Below are 21,371 nucleotides of genomic sequence, written 5' to 3'. Positions count from 1 at the left end.
GGAAAGACAGTAATTCACAAACCTGACGGATGACCACAATGCAGGTTTTCCATCAGCACTGTACTAAAGAGATAGACCTGTCTAGATCTAGTTACAATCTCTATCTCACACATTGGAAACCTGATGACAGTCTGCAGCTTGTGTCGGCCTTTCAAGCAAACTAATGCCACCTGAAACCTCATCCACTGAGGTTAATATTTAACAAGCGTTGAGAGTTTGGTTCCTCACAAAAACAAGCATCTTTCCAGTTTTTCTCCACTGTGTTTGGCGTCAAGGTCTTCCTACAAATAACCAGAGTCAAGTGTCATTTTGAATCCAGGTAACCCCTCTGATTTACTAATTCCATATTTCTTTAATCTGATTTGTAAGTGATTAGTGATGATTTCACTGATTATCCTAATGTTTAAATGTCTGATTCAACAAGATTTACTCATGTAAGTTTTTCTGTCTGTTATAGGCAGAGGTAGCTTTTGTTTACAGTGTTCACACCCTTACTGCTTAATCCTGGTTAACAAGTGGTAGCAAAATGCTTTTACACAATAGGTTTACACTTTTTAATATCAAATACACTGGGGGATGAGTTTGCTTTTCTAATCAATAAATTCTGGGAACACAGAGACAATTCCTAAAATTTGTTGTGGAAAAGCTATCATTTAAGTTGCATATACCTTATTGAACAGCATTGCTCAGTTTGCATGTTTGAGAGTGTGAAGGAATCCTGCAGGTGTCCTGTACAGCCACGTCTGAGTGTAACCTGCAAACAGTGTTTCAATGTATCATTGTGACATGTGTACTTTGTACAATTTCCATTCAAAACAGAGATACGAACAGTCTGGCATCATGTATGCCAATTCTGGAGCAGAAAATGTGTCCATGTCTTTGAACTTTATGGGCAGGAAGTTGCGTAACCATACTGTTGCCCCAGCAACAAAACAACGTAAGTATATATCACATTCACACATGTGCCTACTCCTTCCGTTCATCTTGAGTTTTGTGTCATCAGACTCTAGTGTGTATATATATATATATATATATATATATATATATATATATATATATATATGTGTGTGTGTGTGTGTGTGTGTGTATGTGTGTGTGTGTGTTTGTGTACACACATGCATATTTACCAAGTTCTCAGTAGTGTTTATCAATGTTCTGTTGACCCTGTTAATGGGGTGATTGTAAAATGTTATTACATTTATTTTCATGAGAGGATTAATTTCCAAAACCACACTGACTAAGAGCATCTAATTTTCTTATATCAGGCTAACACAGTGTTTTCTTTCAATATCTCTAGGTGCCTGGGAGAGCACTGACCTCTCTCAATATCAGGATGATCCAGTGGTCTCCACCCGAGCTGTACTTTCCCATCCCATTGTGTCATCAGAGGAACTGCCAGGCAGTATTCCTGATCTAAGAGAACAGGTTCAGTGGCGTAGACCATGTAACATCCATAATACTCGCCTAGACCAGGATAGAGATAGAGGTGGGTTGAATGTTCCTGTCACCTCCCAGAATCTATAGCCTTAACTCTCAGTATTGTCTAATATTGGTTTAGCATTTAAACTAACACCTAATTAATCTAAATGACTCATGAATCTTAATATTATGTAGCTACAGTAACTTGATCTAATTAAACGTTTTACCTAATTCTGTAAACTTAATTTAAAGAAATTAAAAAGGCAGATAAACCATCTTGACATAAACCAAAAGAAAAAATAAAATATTTAAATGTTTCTTTTTTTTTTCTTTTAAGCAAGCACATCTGGAACAAGCGTTTCAACATGATGTTTATGCCACTGAAAATGTTACAAGAAGAAACTTCATTAAAAAAGTGAAAATAATCTATGTTTAAGTACTTAAAGTCAAAGAAAATTCTGTCATCATTTACTTAAAATCTTCGATGCAGCTTAATGCTTGGTTACCAATATTCTTTAAAAAATTCCCTTTTTGCTCCACAGACAAGTAAAAAAATTTTTTTTACATGTTTGGAATAACATGACAGAATTTTCATTTTTGGGTGGACAAACTGAAGGTATAAATACAGATGTGTTTTGGCATGTACAGACATGTTTAAATAATTTAAAAGGTTTATTCAGTGCTATTGTGGAAATATTATGATGTTCATTTAATAAAGTGCATACAGTAATTACTTTGTGTTCAGCCCCTCACTTAACTGACAATGTAAGCGCTTTGAGTGTCTAGAAAAGCGCTATATAAATGTAAGGAATTATTATTATTATTATTAATTGCTTATTTATTTAAACACATTAAACTGTTAATTTAGTTTTAAATAAATACAATAATTATTAAATAATTTATTATAATTAAAAACTAAAATGTTGTGTGTGTGTGTGTGTGTGTGTATATATATCTATATATAATGTATATGTAAACTGTAAAATTGAAATAATAATAATAATAATAAAATAAAAATGTAAAATTAATGATAAAACAAAAGATTTTACAAATTTTAAGATTTGAATGGTATTGTTTTACTGGATATGTGTTTGTTTATCTTACTATATAACATAAATGACTCAATTACCAGTCTAGCTAATTAACCCTGTTACTGTACATTTACTGCACTCTGTTGTCTGGAATATACTAGACAAAAGGCTGTCACTGATCTATCCCCCATGTAGAGGAAGTGCTTTGTAAAATAAGTTCCAGACTCCTCATCAGAGCCTGAAGAGTGAAGTGTCACTGTAACTGCATGTTAATATTCGAAGGTGCAGCCAAATGTGAGGTCTCATGGCTGAGGAAAGGTAGACTCAAATGGAATACGTTCAAACGCTGGATCGGCACAGACTGTCACCGTGGTCCAAAACCCAGTGGCAAAGGTAGGTCCCGCCAGTGAAGATTCGACACACTTAAATTCCAATCAAAATTCATTTATTTCCATCCAATTTTAATCACAGCACCCAATATGTCTTCTATGGGTTCAAGTGTAAGACATCCCGAAGATAAGGCTCCAGTGGATGTCAAGATGTTTATCCCATACGACTCTGCTAAGCTATGCATAACCCAAGTATGTAGATGTCACTCATTCCTGGGCTAATCTGGTATTTTGTGTATAGTTTTTTTGTAATGTTTATGAATAGATATATCCATCCGATTTAACCTAAGCCTGTGTGTTTTTCTCAAGAACATATTATCCAAGAGTTTTGGTTTGCTTCTTGTACTAGTCACATGTTCATCACTCCCTCTGTTGTCCTGGGGCCATCTGATGTCATGTGATGTTGGTTCTTCAAGGCCCATTGATGAACAACTCAAAACCTAGAATTCATACTAGTTCTTAAAAAGACATATCTCAGCAGGTTCCAGTACACACCTTGTGTCATTTTTGTTTAGTTTGCCCAATGCAGAGCAGTTGGCATTAAAGAATGTACCCATTCAAGAAATTTATAATGCAGGCAACTACAACAATGTTTCCCAAATTTTGATTTTGATATATCTTCATTAGTAAGGCTCAAGTACCTCTTCATCAACACAAAACCATAAATGTACTTTAAAATTATACTAGACATTATTCGATATTACAATTAAATGTATTAAAGTGGCCATAATGATTAACTTCTTTACAAAAACTATTTTTAAAGAAGCTTAAAAAGCCACTTTAAATTGGCTTTAAAATTATATCTTGGCTTAAAGGGACTCGCTAAGTATTTTTTCTCTTCAATAAAAGCTTTAATGGTGAACTATTTTAATATAAAGTTTTAACAGTTCTAGGGGATGATCACGTAAAAACCTGAAAAATAAAATGGCCACTATGTATTTCAGTGGTATATATGACTGTCACCTTACCAACAGATAGCAGATGATATGATTGCAATGAAGAGCAGACATCAGGAGATGATTCAAGAACTGGAGGAGAACTTTCTCGTTGCATCACGGGATAATCAGGTGATAAGCTTGTTTACTGATCATTCAGTCAGACAAATAATAAAGTGATTTTGATGATTTTATGGTTAATTTATGTGTGTGTAGGAGAAAACGGCTCACAAAATGAGAACGTATTACCAAAACAAGCTTAAAACCCTGAAGCGAATTCTAGATATTTACCAGGAAAAAGTGACCAGAAAAAATGCATACTGGGAGGAGAAGTTCAGGGTGAGTCACAAGCATCATTATTTTGGTTTTACTTCCTGCATTTTCCAAATTCTCATTGGCTTGAACATAGTAGATGTAATTATTAATTCAGGAATAAATTGAAACACATGATGTAACGTGTACAGTATAGCAGTTTTATTATTCTGTCATATTGCTGTCATCTGGCTATTTTTACTGGGTAATATTTTATTGTCCTGGATCAGACACTAGAAGATCTAAATGAAAAACTTAAGGGGGAACACAAAATACTTAAGGAGAGGAACCAAAAAGACATGGCTTCCTGGGATCAAGAAAAGGTATCAGATTGTGGTAACACACATAAACGTATATATATATATACTGAGTTTGTGTGTGTGTTTGTGTGTGTTGTTTATATTCATATATATAAATATATATATATATAGAGAGAGAGACTAGGAGACTAGCATCCTTGCAAACATTTACAGAACAAGATGATGGAATTGTTCTCCTCCCGACTCGACCTCCTTCACAACCACCAGGCATCAAGTAAGAGCTGTATAATATTGTGCGCTGTTTACAGGATTAAAATGACAGATGTCAATGAAAGGTCAATATAAGTGATGAAAGCCTCTGTCTATTTAACAGCACTGCAGGAGCTGTATTTGGCCAGGGCAGAGATGGGGAAGGTCCAGGAGATGCTCGAGGCCTTTCAGGAGAAGAAAGAACCAGAAAACACATCTGAAGAAAAGGTAGGAAAATCAATAAAAACATCACTTCCAGCTTGAACTTGAACTTCATTCCGAAAGATTCCCTGCAAAGAGTTAGAAATCAAGACATGTTGGAGTATTTACCAGGCACTGATTTTTGCTGTGAGGCAATGTGTGATTTCTGTGAGACTGAACTCTGCTCTGTAAACAGGACAGTTGTGACTCAGATGTACCACTAGATGGAGCACAAGCTCGTCTGGAGATATTGAAGGATAACCTTTTGAAGAGGGAGAGAGAGATCTCAAAGCTCATGGAAGGACAAGAGCATGTAACAGATCCTGTTGAACCGTCAGCATATGCTCGCCTCCTCAGTGCTGTTATTCAACAGGTTTGTAAAATATACTGAGATTTGTTCCACAACATTAATTGCACACAGTGATACCTCAAAAATAAAACGTTGCTCTTTAAAATGAGAAATGCTACTTTTATCTTTAAAGTCTTGCCTGCAATTTAATCATGACTGAAAAAAACAGCTTTCTTGCATTGTTTACTCCAGGCTCATTATGTTTGTGCTGAGCTGACAGAGGCTAGACAACGGTTTGACCAAATGGCAGAGGACAACCAAAAAATTCTGGCAAAGATTAAAGAAAGTCTTGACCAAACAGTGGAAGAGTCCTGCCAGAAGAGCCACGAGGAACAAGAGGATGCACAGCAGAAAATGTGGGATCATGGCATGGTTTCTTAAAAGTCAGAATATAACTAAAGTTAAAACTATCAAACTTTGAATGTAAGCATCTGCTAACTGAATCATACATGATAATTCAGGGCAGAGCCACAGGTGGGGGACGAATCACAGGCCAGGTTACTCCATCATGAGGTCATACAGGTGGCTTTGGAGTGCATCAGAGCAGGGGCTAAACCAACTGTCATTGGTAAATATGATCAATTGATAACTGTGCAAATGAATAGTATTCTCTTTTTGGATAAGCAGTGTAGAAAAGAATCACCACCCTTTAAAACAATCACATTTGTTGCTTTAAAGGCTGAAAAACACAGTTTTTGTTTTATTCGACTGTATTTACATCCAAGATATAACACCAACATGTAAAAAAAAACAAAAAACAACATAATCTCTTAGTTGGAAACAGGATCACCCCCTGCTAAAAAGGACTTGTATAATTAATCTGGTGTAGCTAATCAACTTCTCAATGGCACAAAAAGCCATTTAATATTCCACTTTCATTTGCTTAAAAGAGGTAAACTTTTTCCAACTGAGTGATTGTTTTGTTTTAGTTTTTTCTGACTTGATGTTATATCTTTCATTTGGACGTTATAAGATGCACTGAGTAAATACTGAGCTGGATATAACAAAAACAGTTCTTCTTCATTTCAGACTGCAAAGCAACAAAATGTGATTCTTTTAAAGGAGGGTGATTCTTTTCTATACCCACTGTATAGCAAATTCTTTCTGTGTTATTCCTAGAGACTAACACGACTGAGGCATGGACGGCAGAGCTGGATGAAAGAGTCCGAGTATGGCACACACACTTTTATTCTGCACTCATTCTAACTCCATACTGACGTTTACTCTCTTTTTAGAAATTTGAAGAGGATTTCCGAAAGAATGGATTCTTAAATTCTGAAACTGATAAAAGTGTGGGGCAGCAGTTGTTGTTACTGCAAGCTGAGGTGACGGCAGCTAAGAAAAAAATATCTTTCAGTGTATAACACAGATTAATATTAGACTCTCAAAAAATGTCTTAGCAATTGAAACTGCATGGAACGAGTTTTTCTTTTTTTGCCATTTATGGCCTCATCTTAATTGTCTCCCTTCTGTAGTTGAAGCATATAAAAGATGAAAACAAGAAGATTATTGAAAACTACACAGCTGAAAGAACCTTGAGGAAGAAGTACTACAACATGGTGGAGGACATGAAAGGCACAGTATAAAAACATAAAAATGTCTTTATATATAATTATTGCCAGATAAAACATGAACTGGAATGCCCCTTTTCTGGGTATTTACTATTTATTCTGTGGCTTTGGGCCATAACATAAGACCATTGACCGCTATCCCAGACAATCTTTTTTGTTATTTTAAAGTTGTGTTCAAATCCAACAGTAAAACATTTGAATGCCAAAAGACTGAAAAGCAACTACAGACTTTTTTTTGTCCATGTAAGGTTTTTAATAATTTGCTAGGCTTAAATGTTTAAGATTCTTGATATCAATGCTAGTATTCAACATTTTGTGGTTTTAATGTTTTACAAAGAATTATCTTATTCTCACCAAGGCTCCCTTTTCTTGATCCGATATACAGAGAAAATTGTGATAAAATAAAATATTATTATTATTACAATAACTGTTTCTATTTTAAAATGTAATTTGTACCCGTGTTGACGAAGCTGCATTTTTAGCAGTCATTACTTTAGCAGTCTTCAGTGTCACATTTTGATGCTGTTATTATCAATGTTGAAATGAGTGCACTTGATATTTTGTGGAAATTATAATACATATTTTTCTAGATTCTTTGATTAGTAGAAAGTTCAAAAGAGCAACACTTATTTGAAAGAAAATAATTTGTAACATAAATGTCTTTCCTGTCACTTTTTTGTAATGCATCTTTGCTGAATAAAATCAGTAATTTCAAAAAAAAAAAAAAAAAGACTAATTCAAAATTTTAAAAGAATGAGGTGCAAATATCTAAACTCGCATTGAAAATCTGGGTTTATGTCTACACGTGGAAAAGTTTGGCGTAGAATAAATCAATAAATGTAAGATTCTGCTCTACCTCTAAGTAAGTAACCAAATAGGCTGTCTCTAAAATTATGTTTGGTCTTGTACAGGTAAAATCAGGGTATTCTGTCGAATAAGGCCATTGACTCGTGCAGAGCAGGCAAAAAGATATCACATCATTGTCGCTTCTCTTGATGACTACTCTGTTATCCTGGATACCCCTCGAGGACCTCGTGAGTTTCAGTTTGACAAGATCTTCAACCCAGAGTGCACGCAGGAGGAGGTTTTCACGGAGTCCAGTGGGTAAGTGTGACATACTTTACAGTTACTTTGATGAAAAAGGATTTGAACTAAACTAAGATATTAAAAGAAGTTAAATTCTGTCATAATTTTCTCACTCTCATGTTGCTCCAAACCTGTGTGATATGTACGATAGTAGAGCTGACGTCACCGACTTTGTAAAGAACAAACAAAAACACGTCTTGAGAGTCTAAAAGCTTTCTCTGTGCGATCAAGCCTGTTAGAATGTAATTAATAAGGCTAATTAGGTTTCAGAGGTCTAATTATTGTTTTTAAAAAGAGCGAAGATCTACATTATTCAGAATTTTCCCTTCAGTATTCCACAGGAGAAATGAACTGATATGATTTGGAATGACATGAGAGTGTGTAAATGATAACAAATTTGTATTTATTTTTATTTTTTTGTTTTGTTACAGTGAGACATTCTTTTAAAACAAACCAAATGTGAGATTTGTGCAGATTCCCCAAAGATGAAGATGCTAAGACACTCATTTTTCTTAGGCTGATCCAGTGTGCGATTGATGGATTTAACGTTTGCATTTTTGCATATGGCCATACGGGTTCAGGAAAAACCTTCACAATGGTTGGAGACAGAGATCGGAGGAACCCGGGAATCATTCCCAGAACGTTCACCAAGATCTTTGAGATCATCCAGGATAATGAGTCTAAATTTGAGTTTAAGGTACACTTAGTATGTGTTTCTTGAGCTGTGCTGATGTACAATGGTCCATAAACTCTTCTCTCTCCTGTGTCCGTCCTCAGGTTTCAGCCTACATGCTGGAGCTGTACAACGAGCGCCTACAGGATCTCTTTGTGACCCCCACTGAAGCTTTCAGCAAGCGAATCGAAATTAAGAGGGACAGAAAGGGGCTTGTGTTCATCCAGGGAGCAGAGACAAAAGAGGCAGCCAGCGCTGGCGAACTCTTTGCATTATTTGAGCAGGGCTGTGCGAACCGCCACATTGCAGCCACAAGTATGTGCTTAATGAAACTTTAAATGACTTCAGTTAAATGGTCTGCATTAATTGCTTTATTTACACTCTGTATGAATGCATGGTGAGAACATGATGACCCAGCACTGATGCCAACTTCAGTTTAACATTTCAGCTATCCATTGTAATTACGACTGTGGATTCTATTCACTTAACTGTAGGGGCTCCAAAGTCACAAAAATACATGCATGTGCTTTAATACAGTCCCTGTGCATCATCAATGCACATTAACACAAGCCATTTTTACTGTAAAATTAATTTTGAGATATTTTCATTTTCATCATTTTGTAGAGATGAACGTAGAGAGTTCCCGCTCTCACCTGATCATTGGCATCATGATTGAGAGCCGGAATCTGACCAATGGGAGCGTGAGCTTCGGGAAGCTCAGTCTGGTGGACCTGGCAGGAAGTGAACGAGCAGCAAAAACTGGGGCCAAAGATGACCAGCTGAAGGTTGTTTGGAACAAATAAAATATAAGAGCTGATTTAACATGGCCCCAAAAAGTTTTGAACAATATTGAACAAAAAGTCGTTTTTTCTGCTGTTACAGTGAACATGTAAAGAGGAATGCACTTGCATATACAGAAAGAGTTTGACCATCAGAAACTGTGCAAATACTACTTGTCATCTTGACTGTTGTTGAATATTTTTTACTTTGAGAAGTGTTTCTGTTTTTTTTACTTTGTAACATCCTTAATATTTTTGTTAAGGAAAATACATTTTTAAGAGTAGCTCCAAGTACTTATTCTCCCCCACTTTTAATCCAGAATATTTTCATCCCCAACTTTTTGTCAATATTTTTCAAACGCCTCTCACAAACTAACAGTTTGTCCCACATTTTCTGTATGTTTTTTCCCCAGGAGGCAAACTCTATTAACAAATCTCTGAGTGCCCTTGGAGATGTCATTTCAGCTTTGTCGGTGGAGCAGCCTCACGTGCCCTACCGTAACAACAAGCTGACCCAGCTCATGCAGGACTCACTGGGCGGCAATGCCAAGACCCTCATGTTCCTTAACATCTCTCCCTCTGACTGCAACCTGGACGAAACTCTCACCTCACTCATGTGAGAGCCAAGTACCTTGACGCTGCTCCATGCCACTGTCACTTTTGGCATTTAAAAGACTATTAATATTCAGTAATATAATCAAGTTAACTGCACTGATATCAGATGAGAACAAAATCTGAGGGAAACACTTTGCAACATTGACACTGTTGATGAATTAATCTGAGCTTTATTATGACACTATTGCTTTCTCTAGAGCTGAATTGAACTTTTTTATAAATAATTGATGAACGCAATTATCAATTGTTAATTGATAACAGTTGTTATACAATGTAGAGAATATACAGTAATACACACTTTAAAATAAGTTTGTTTTACAGCTATGCGACTCGGGTGAAAGCCATCACCAACAATGCTCAGAGGAACATAGACAGCAAGGAAATCGCTCAGCTGAAAGAAGTGTGTACATTTTTCATCAGAATTACACCCTTTTTATTGGTCAACACGTTCTTATTTTATTTACACTCTCTTTTTACTTCACAGGTGATTTTAAAATTGAAATCAGGTCAGCCTGTGGAAGAAGACCCATAAACTTCCATCATAGAACCATAGGATATGGCTGTTTTAAATTAAGACCATTCCTATGTACATGTATGCATGTTACATAATTTTTTGACCATCTCTCATAACATTTGAGCAAAACATTTAATTTATAAATAAAAACCTTAATCATCACAGTTATCTTTTATTTCAGTACGTTTCAGTAATTGCAGCTGCAGTTATGATCCCTTTTGTGTATTATATATATATATATATATATATATATATATATATATATATATATATATATATATATATATATATATATATATATTTCCTTAAACGTCTTAAACTAATGCAGATGACAAAAGTGGACCAGGCCATCGTATGCAACCCAGTAAAGCAAATCCAGTTCTAGGATCCAGTGCTCATTTCCAGTTCTGGGGAAATGTAACAGAATTACATAATTTAATTACAAAATAAATGTAACTGTAATCTGTTGCAGTTACTGAGTAAAAACTGTGTAATTAAATTAGTTACTTAGAAAATGTTAACGATTACAAAAGGTATCACATCTGAATATTCCGACATACATTCAGATTTGATTTATTTATTTCCCAAATTGCATTAACTGCACTAAAATATGATACCCCAATGCTTCGGGAGTTTAGGACACACACAGAATAAGATTAACTGTTTTTCCAGCATAGTTAGATGCCAGTTTTTCCTGTCATGGTATGCAAAGATTTGATTTAAAAAAAAAGTACCATAGCTATCAAACTTTATCTTATGATTAGAAGTCTCTATTTAACCTCAGAACAATCTCAAAGTAAAAACAGCTGTTAAAATCTTATTTTGGTGGCTGTGATGAAATGTTTATCATCTTAATTCAAGTGATGAAGGATTTTGAGAAGTCTGACAGTAATCAGTGTTAAATACTACTGTAAGGTTAACCCTTAACCCTAAAAAACGAAAACCATTCTCAGGCTAAAAGAATGAAAATGTGCAGTTTGAGCTCCTCATGGGAGTTAGTTAAACACTGTTTAATAACCTAGAACTACCAATATGCATAAAATGAAACAGGAATGAATAGAATGAGTCAAGAGCAAATGTAAAGCATACATTTAAAGCAAATTCTCATGAGAACTCAAGGTCTGATTTCAGTAGATAGTCTGAAGTGCCCCCCTTGTTACAACAACACAGAGCCAGAAAAACATCTGGTTCTTGATGTAAATGCATGTTTTTAACAAGCAAGCTATTAGCGCAATACCTTCTCATGGAGAACTGCAGCCCTGGAAGGCATGTGATTATGTCTGACAGTGTCTCAAAGATGCCATGAAACATGTCAACACAGTTTATGTATTATTACCTAATGTAACAATATGCCTTGATGTTTCCAGATCCCTTCACACATGCTTACAGTAGGCCTACACTGTAATCAACCCTACACTACAGTGGCTATTACAAACAGACTTGATCGGTTGAACATTTGCAGATAATTATTTTACAGTCTGTGATAATGAAATATTGCTGGCAGCTGTGCATGGCTGTTTGTATGTTGACTAGGAGGGTTTTAAAATCAGATTATAAATTAGATCTTTAATTCTGATGTTTGTTTTTCATTTACGCTGTAAAATATAATTGGCAGACAACAAGAACAACAACAACAAGAAAATCACGCAAATCTTTAACCTTAAAAAAAAACCCCGTAATCTATTTCTCAGTACAGTGGTCCAACAGTAATTTTACCCTTGTGGAAGTACATTTGTCATAGACGAAACTGTAATTTAAGTGTCCTTCTTAATTATTTAACATGTGGTATAAGGGAAAAGGAAAATGACTGAACCCTGGGTCAGCTTTGCTTATCACTGAAGGTATAACTTAAGTAAGAATGAAAAAGAAATGCAATAAGCTTAAGCAAACAATCCTAATTTGAGATTTTTAATGTATTTTACATTTAAAAAAGTTATAATTAAAAGGTTTTTGGATGATCTATACATTTTGACAACTATCAAAGTTTCCAGGCGCTAAAAGGGGGATGATAACTAGGGAAAGAGAAAAACTTGTTTTTATTTCATCCTATCTTGATCTGTTTGCAATAATAATTGAATTAATTTGATGAATAAACCACCACAGAAACCTCCTCACAGTGTAATCGTATTAAAATTGTATTTGGTTCCAAATTTAGTATCTAGTACAAAAAGAAACTCTGCTTGAAACTATCTTCGTGGTGGTGGTCCACCTCTTCCTCTTACCATCCCTTGACTTGGTGGAGGTCTATGGGCATTACCTGGCAGGGGCCCGTGTGGCCTGGGACCTGGCAGACGAGTCACTGGAGCCCGAGGACTTGCAGCAGCCAAAGACACATCCTTCTGAACATGGACCACTTTGTCAGTGTCGCAGCACCTGGTTTTCCTGTCACCTTCGGTGATTTGCTTAGCTGTTCAGCTGTTTTTTCTGTAATAAAAATGTTTGTCACAGAAACTTCATTGTGAATGAAAACATTTACTCACTCAAGTTTGAATATTACAAGTGTGTCATCTACAATGTCTGTCCCACTGGTGGAAACACTAGTTGAACATGTTGTTTAGCCCACTGACCAGTCTCTTCAGCAGATAGAGAGGAAATCAGGGACTTGTTGGGAAGAAGATCCTGACACTGACACTGCTGATGTCACACAACTTTAACACAACTTTAAATCCATATTAGAGTTCTGATATGCTTTGGACACAGCATTCAGATAATAAATAGCCAATCTGTCGGAGACAACCAAGAAAGATTACATTTACCTTTATACTTTAGGTGATTAGGTGAACATTTTCTAAGTTTTGATTTCTAGTGTCAAAATGATTACTTTTTGTCTCATAATTTTGACTTTTCATGTAAATCATCATAATTATGATTTACCAAAGGTTGATATTTTATAATAGGCTTTCATACTTAATAGTTGAATGAGGATAATACAGTATTGTTCAAAATAATAGCAGTACAATGTGACTAACCAGAATAATCAAGGTTTTTAGTATATTTTTTATTGCTACGTGGCAAACAAGTTACCAGTAGGTTCAGTAGATTGTCAGAAAACAAACAAGACCCAGCATTCATGATATGCACGCTCTTAAGGCTGTGCAATTGGGCAATTAGTTGAAAGGGGTGTGTTCAAAAAAATAGCAGTGTCTACCTTTGACTGTACAAACTCAAAACTATTTTGTACAAACATTTTTTTTTTTCTGGGATTTAGCAATCCTGTGAATCACTATGACCACAGTTTTTTAAAACTGCTTGACATCTGTGTGGCCTGGAGTCAACCAACTTGTGGCACCTCTCAGCTGTTATTCCACTCCATGATTCTTTAACAACATTCCACAATTCATTCACATTTCTTGGTTTTGCTTCAGAAACAGCATTTTTGATATCACCCCACAAGTTCTCAATTGGATTAAGGTCTGGAGATTGGGCTGGCCACTCCATAACATTAATTTTGTTGGTTTGGAACCAAGACTTTGCCCGTTTACTAGTGTGTTTTGGGTCATTGTCTTGTTGAAACAACCATTTCAAGGGCATGTCCTCTTCAGCATAGGGCAACATGACCTCTTCAAGTATTTTAACATATGCAAACTGATCCATGATCCCTGGTATGCGATAAATAGGCCCAACACCATAGTAGGAGAAACATGCCCATATCATGATGCTTGCACCTCCATGCTTCACTGTCTTCACTGTGTACTGTGGCTTGAATTCAGAGTTTGGGGGTCGTCTCACAAACTGCCTGTGGCCCTTGGACCCAAAAAGAACAATTTTACTCTCATCAGTCCACAAAATGTTCCTCCATTTCTCTTTAGGCCAGTTGATGTGTTCTTTGGCAAATTGTAACCTCTTCTGCACATGCCTTTTTTTTAACAGAGGGACTTTGCGGGGGATTCTTGAAAATAGATTAGCTTCACACAGACGTCTTCTAACTGTCACAGTACTTACAGGTAACTCCAGACTGTCTTTGATCATCCTGGAGGTGATCATTGGCTGAGCCTTTGCCATTCTGGTTATTCTTCTATCCATTTTGATGGTTGTCTTCCGTTTTCTTCCACGTCTCTCTGGTTTTGCTCTCCATTTTAAGGCATTGGAGATCATTTTAGCTGAACAGCCTATCATTTTTTGCACCTCTTTATAGGTTTTCCCCTCTCTAATCAACTTTTTAATCAAAGTACGCTGTTCTTCTGAAAAATGTCTTGAACGACCCATTTTCCTCGGCTTTCAAATGCATGTTCAACAAGTGTTGGCTTCATCCTTAAATAGGGGCCACCTGATTCACACCTGTTTCTTCACAAAATTGATGACCTCAGTGATTGAATGCCACACTGCTATTTTTTTGAACACACCCCTTTCAACTAATTCAACTAATTGCCCAATTGCACAGCCTTAAGAGCGTTCATATCATGAATGCTGGGTCTCATTTGTTTTCTGAGAATCTACTGAACCTACTGGTAACTTGTTTGCCACGTAGCAATAAAAAAATATACGAAAAACCTTGATTATTCTGGTTAGTCACATTGTACTGCTATTATTTTGAACAATACTGTACATCTGTTCCTCTCAATTTAATAATATGTAAGGCATTCCATATTTTCCCCCTTTTTTGGCCTTTATGACTACAGTGTGTATTTTCGAGGATTGGCAACATAAATCTTGTCAAGGTTCAATACCTACAGACAAAGGATGGTGGCAGGGTCATAATGGAGTAGATCACAGGCATGAGACATATGCCCACTAGTCCAGGGGAGTACAATGTACCATTCCTAAAAAAAAGATGAGCCCAAGTACATTAATACTGATGTTAAATACACCAAAAGACAGCTGCAGAAACACAATCACACACTGATATGCATAAATATTTGTGTAGACAACAACACATTAATTAATGTCACAGTAAAAGATACCTCTCTCTCTCTCTCTCTCTCTCTCTCTCTCTCTCTCTCTTTCTCTCTCTCTCTCTCTCTCTCTCTCTCTCTTTCTGTAATTAAGTGCGTTGTATGGTGTAGTGTGTCTCTCTGTGACTTTGGTTGTATAGCAGCCCTATCACCTATCCTGCACACTTCTCATGGTGTTCAGTTATGTAGTGAGTGAGTAGTATGTTACCTATATCGAGTGACAGGAAAATGAGGGCAACAGGGCAAATTCATTTTTGAGCATGAGACAACAATTGCAGTCAGTCAGGTTGCTACCATCTTCACTGTATCGCTAAAATACCAAGCTCAAAAGCTACAAAAGTGCATCTGACAGAGGTCATCCTGTTTTATGGACTGAGGCTTGTTTACACAATGTTATAATGTGAGTAACTAGAATAACAGCAGGGTGTAAAGATGAACGTACAAAGCCAGCTTCCAGATCCCAACACCAGCGATAGTTGAATCTCACAATCACGGCTCGTAAGAAGTCCCCTATCAAAATTGTCAGATATGTCACCTGGATATCAGATACGGTGAGCTTCACAAATACCTGTAAGGGGGGAAATGTAAACAAACTGTAATTGACAATTATGATAGTTTGGTGATGACAATGCTGGTGCTGATGGTCCCAAAATGCCAACTTCTGTCTACCAGCAAGGACCCTTGATGACATCAGCTGGGGAGATGTTTGGAGGGGGAATGTTTTCTGTGACATTATGGTGTAAGGTAAAGTTGTCATAGTATTCTTTAAGGGCCCAGATGGTTTCATTTTTTGTCTCTATCTCATTATCAAGCTGTGAACAAACAATACCAGAGAAATTATTCACATAAAATGTTACATGATTAGTAAGTAACCATTTTTGCTCATTCCCAAACTCTTAAGTAGAGTAATATCCTCTTTTTATGTTTATGACTAGAAAGTCTATGGTCATACCTTTGCATTGATTTCATCCAACAGTGCAAATATAAAAGTGTACAGGTTGCCCAGAAAGAGTTTCCTGGCCATCTCCCATTTTAGGGCAATTCGAGTTTTACAGTTTCAACATTAGACTCATGTTCTGAAAACCATCATAATAGCCAACACCAACCAAAAGATATTTAACCGCATTACATTAGAAGGGTAACCGGAACTTCAGGAGTGGTTATTGTAAGAACCATAAAACATAATGGAGTACTTGCAATAACTCTGTAAAAATGCTAAAAGTTTAATCCAAATAAGCAATAGCAAATAGCAAATTTACAACCTATTTTACTCAGAATCCAATAGTAAAACAAAAATCTTACTCCAAACTGAAACAGGACAGAGAAGTCCATGGCACTGTCCTGCTCCTCTTTGGGAACTGTTTTTCTGGCAATGGAGCCAGGCATGCACATCAGTAACTGCATAGAGAAAAACACAGATTATACAGCTCTTAAAGCTGCGGTAGGGAACTTTTGACGCTCTAGCGATTAATAAACAGAACTGCTTGCGTCTTGCGGAAGAACATCGTAGCCGGAACTACTTCTCTCTGTTTATGTCTATGAAGAATCACAAAGGTAATGGGTTACTCCGCCGCGGTATCACCGAAGCAATCTGAAATAGTCCGAATATAAACACTTATTATAGGTGCACCCTAGTGATTCAGGACAAACCAAAAGCACGGTTTGGAAAATGGATTCATGGTGTACTTGCTTATTATATAAATTTTTCTACATTTTGAACACAAACAAAGTTACGGACCGCAGCTCTGATTGGTTGTTTTTTACCGGGAGCGATGGAGTTTCTGCAAATGGCAATAGGACCACTGGGAGGAGCCAGAGGAGCTTGATTTTTTTTCACAGATTATCTGTCTCATATTCTACTGTCAGGACATAATGACAGGTTTAATAAATATGTAAAAAAAATTTTTTTACAAAAGTTCCCAACAGCACCTTAAGAGTAGCTCTTATTTCCACAGAAAAACATCTTCAATATCAAACTATATGTGACATTAAAGACATTCATAATGTTATAAAAGATGTAGTATTTCATATTAAACGCTGTTTAATTTCTTCCCATATTTGAGTCACATCACGTATAGACATGTAGACGGGCCGGTCAACTGAGTTAATGGCTGGTTCTGCTTGTATTACACAGCATGACCATTCATCACTGTACAGAGACAACACCAGGAAAAATATAATCTTTCCCCCACAAACTTCACATTCGAGTTTACAACCAGTTAATTAACTAATCAATTTATAATGAATGGGAATAATGCAGACTGGTTGGACACAAGATGAATTAATTCAATAACTAGAAATAAGTGAGAGTTGTTGCAGGCCAAATGGATATTATTGAAAAGGATAGTTCACCCAATCATCATTTACTCACCCTCATGTTATTAAAACCTTCTTCTTCTTTTGTTGCATGCAACAAACATTACATTTTGTCTGCATATTTATTTATTTTTTTATATGAAAGGAAAAAGGAAACCTTGCTTTATATCAGCTAGTTGCCAAGGAAACATTTCTCATTTTCAGTTTAACTTGATGTACAAATATATATATATATATAACAAATGAAAAGTGAAAATATAAAAATAATACAATTCAAAATATTAATGAAAACTACAATAATATCTCAATGATACTGAAATAACAATGCTGTACAGAGAAATAAAATTAAAGCAATTAAACTTCTGTGTAATATCTGAAACTGTCCAAAGCACCACATTATGGTCTGTGGATATCAGCATCTGCTTAGTGTTTGGGTATGACCTTATGGCACATTGTACAAGGGATCTCTGAAGAGAGTTAGACCCAAACATGCATGCAAAGACTGCCCTCAAGAAACACCAGCATGCATAAAACAGAGTCAGGCTCATGAAAGTGTAACATACCTCTCAAATAGCACAAGTAACTAATAGCTTTGCCAAGTGAATTTCCCCTTTGTGGCACTGTTTCTTTCCCTGCAGCTCCCATGGCCCATGTTACTGATGCTTTCTTGGGCAGTGTGTCAGTCTCTTCTAACTTTTGAAGGCACTTGTCCAAACTCTCACTTTTTACCCACACTGGTCAATTCCACTGGGCAGTCTGAGGTGAAGGTTCAGACAAAGGCCACTAGGTAATGAATTCACTGGCGTAAACTCTGTGTCGAGTGCTTTACCAAAGCTATCTGTAGCCTTTAAAAAGCACCATGTCATACTGATCATTATTCAAACAACTTTACAACTTTCATGCTTCCTTAAACATTTTTTTTCAATGCTAGCAAGAATATAAAGCCAATAAGAGCATTAAGAGCCATGATGATGCAAGACAACAGGAGCACTGCAACTTGTAAGCTTTAATGAAGCACATATACAAACATGAAACTCATGCTGAATAAATGAACTTCAGTTGAGGTAGTGGTGATGGACACAAGAGCGAATACAAGCAATGAGAAGGAAATCCATTTTACTTCAGGCACTTGAGTCTCCTCTTCATGCACCAGGGTTTGTTCCGAAGTGTCACTATCAGCTTTTTCTTCACCTTGACTTCCTCTTTTAGTCTGGCCATGTCTCCCTCAGACATAGACTCATCTTCTGAATTGTCATCTGATGATGAACTGCTGTAGAACAAAACCGAGACCCGAGAGTCAGTCCTTAAAGTCCAGTTTAACAGTATATTCCTCAGAGATGTTGTTATGTTTTTGACGATAAAATGGGTTCTAGTCAAGACAAGTCAAGAGTTCTAGTGGCAGGATGGCCATGAAAAGCACTTCCATATCATCAGTTGGAAGGCAAAAGATAAAAAAGAGTGAAAATGTCTAGCTGAAACCAAAAACAGCTGATGACAACCATACTGCATTACATTGGTTACTGAAAGGTAGAAATGTCCAACTTTATAATACACTTTTTAAAAATATTGAATTATATCTGACAAATTTACTGAAAAATTTAATATTCCAATGAATCAAAAATATTTTATATCACAACAATCACAAAATTAGGATAACAACACTTTCTCGGATATTTAGAGGTCTTAGTTCAATGGCTGCATCCTGCTGCTTCATAATCACATATTACGTAATATGAATAGCTGAAAACATTCAGAAGATCTTTTATGGCATTATGGCTGTGCTTAAATTTAGACTGGAGGTAATGTGAAGTGTTGAGTATGAACAGCACCACGTGCCTGTGTGTGTGAGTGTGTGTGTGTGTGTGTGTGTGTGTGTGTGTGTGTGAGTGTGTGTGTGTGTGTGGGATGAGATGGAGGCTAGAGAATACTGCACCTGCTGTTTTTGCCTTTGTTCTCTTTCTTATCTTTATCATCCTGTTTATCTTTCTCTCCTTTTCCTGCTGATTTGCCATTCCCCTTTTTCTCCTTGTTATTGTCCTCCTCTGTCTCCTTCTTACTTGCTCCTTTTTTTCCTTCTTTTCTGTTATTCTCCTCTTCGGAGTCATCTTTCTTGACAGCCCTCTTCTTTGAACCTGTTGCTTTCTTTGTTCTTCCTTTCTGCTCTTCCTCACTCTCCTCCTCGCTTTCTTCCTTCTTCATTCTGCCTTTTCTCTTACGCGGAGCCTCTTCCTCCTCTTCCTCACTCTCCTCTACACTATCTGCCTTGGCTTTCTTCCCTCGAGCTGCAGGCTTCAGCTTATTCTTGCCTTTTGCTCTTCTTTTTGAATCCACTGAAAAGATAGGGCAAATGTGTACATGATGACAAAATATCATTAAGAATAATTTAAAAATAAAACAATAATTCATATTATAATATTTAAATATAATTAATACATTTTAACATAATTCAATTATATTTTCAAGTATTATAAAAAGCCATATTATGATTAATAATATAATGATAAATAATAATAATAGTTTTGTTAACAAAATAAAATCTCTTAAACGCACCATCACTTCCACTATCATATTCTGCATCAATTTCCATCCCAACTGTAACACACACACACATACACAGAATTAAAATACAGGTCTTGTAAAATTATTTCATTTTAAATACTTTCACAATAAATCTAAAACAACTGTTTAACATCGTGTCATATGTGATACATTATGTTTATCTTTAAAACAATTTGCATAGGTTATTTAAACCTGCTAAATAAGGGGCATCATTCAAGTACTGGCTAGACAGGACAACATGCTTATCAGTATTAAAAACCATCAACAAAATATAAATACTATATCAGAACAATGAATAACAGTTGCAGTTAGTTACCCACATTATAAATACAGAGACTGATGCATCTGCAACTGGTTTAAACAGTCCACTAGTACACACTGAATCAAAATGATGCCAGAATTATTCTCTTTCGGTATTCAAATCTACTTACAATCATCCATAGTTATTGCAATATCATTTTTTCTGCGGGGCATCTTGCCGGTATGAGTTTAAGTCCTTTTATTCAGACTTGCAAGGCATCCAAGAGCTGATGACACACCTGACTGTCAACAGGCACTCACTCCTAAAGAAGGAATCAAATGACTCCTTGACTATAGTAAATGGAGGTTCAGATCTATAGCCACGCTGTCAGGAGTCAGGAAACAAAACAGCAGTATACGGGCCAGATCAAAGATTAGAATAAGCAAGAAACGTAACCACAAACAGGTTGCCTAAATAAAGTGCTGTGCATATACAAGTTATGCAAGTACCAGACTCTGAAATAATATGAAGCGCTGATTACATTTTTTCTCTTTTAGCAAAAGTCACAATTCTTCATTAATCGTTCTGTAACTCATTATGGATCTTAGTAAAAGAGGTAAACAGTTTATTTGTTTTATATTTTCTTAACACTCTTGGTTCTGTATCAGTACAAGAAGTTCATACACTGAACTGTGGCTTAACCATGTTAAATTTGTGTTTTATTCTTCAGTTTGTGTAAATAAGGGATTGTGTAGACAGAAAATTCTGACACCTCTATGGAAACTAACCTTCTTTTTGGAGGTTGATTATTACTGTTAATTGTTTTGAGTTAATTATGTACAAGTGGTCTATTACTATAATGTCCAGTTACAGAACTACAGTCACACAGATCAGATGTCCAGCATATAAAAGAAGGTCAGTTACTACATGATATTGTGAAGACCTCATCAAGGATCACGTGAAGGTTCACAAAACAAAAG

At 36.1% G+C, this 21,371-nt stretch overlaps 1 protein-coding gene and 1 pseudogene across 1 annotated transcript; one reads left to right on the top strand and one right to left on the bottom strand.

The window, feature by feature from the left end:
* The first annotated feature begins 260 nt into the window (after nucleotides 1-260).
* On the top strand, nucleotides 261-10,507 carry LOC113091413 (kinesin-like protein KIN-14E). Its single transcript, XM_026256930.1, has 10 exons — nucleotides 261-319; nucleotides 820-937; nucleotides 1,298-1,486; nucleotides 7,628-7,820; nucleotides 8,319-8,499; nucleotides 8,580-8,790; nucleotides 9,100-9,260; nucleotides 9,668-9,870; nucleotides 10,191-10,269; nucleotides 10,354-10,507. The coding sequence occupies exons 2-10, from the start codon at nucleotides 841-843 to the stop codon at nucleotides 10,399-10,401; spliced, it is 1,362 nt and encodes a 453-aa protein (XP_026112715.1). The 5' UTR covers nucleotides 261-319; nucleotides 820-840; the 3' UTR covers nucleotides 10,402-10,507.
* Nucleotides 10,508-15,043: 4,536 nt separating this feature from the next.
* LOC113091329 (transmembrane channel-like protein 2-A) lies at nucleotides 15,044-20,762 on the bottom strand (annotated as a pseudogene).
* Between the last annotated feature and the right edge of the window lie 609 nt (nucleotides 20,763-21,371).

This window comes from Carassius auratus, unplaced genomic scaffold (genome assembly GCF_003368295.1).
Source record: "Carassius auratus strain Wakin unplaced genomic scaffold, ASM336829v1 scaf_tig00214183_4049273_7079891, whole genome shotgun sequence".
NCBI classification, from domain to species: Eukaryota; Metazoa; Chordata; class Actinopteri; order Cypriniformes; family Cyprinidae; genus Carassius; species Carassius auratus.
Note: the sequence above shows the minus strand (reverse complement) of the source record. Positions and strands in the feature narration are given on the sequence as shown.

Coding starts and splice junctions, on each gene's coding strand:
- LOC113091413 (XM_026256930.1), top strand. CDS start 841: ATGTATGCCAATTCTGGAGCAGAAAATGTGTCCATGTCTTTGAACTTT. Junction 7,821..8,318: donor GTTTTCACGGAGTCCAGTGG/GTAAGTGTGACA, acceptor CATTTTTCTTAG/GCTGATCCAGTGTGCGATTG. Junction 8,791..9,099: donor CCGCCACATTGCAGCCACAA/GTATGTGCTTAA, acceptor ATCATTTTGTAG/AGATGAACGTAGAGAGTTCC.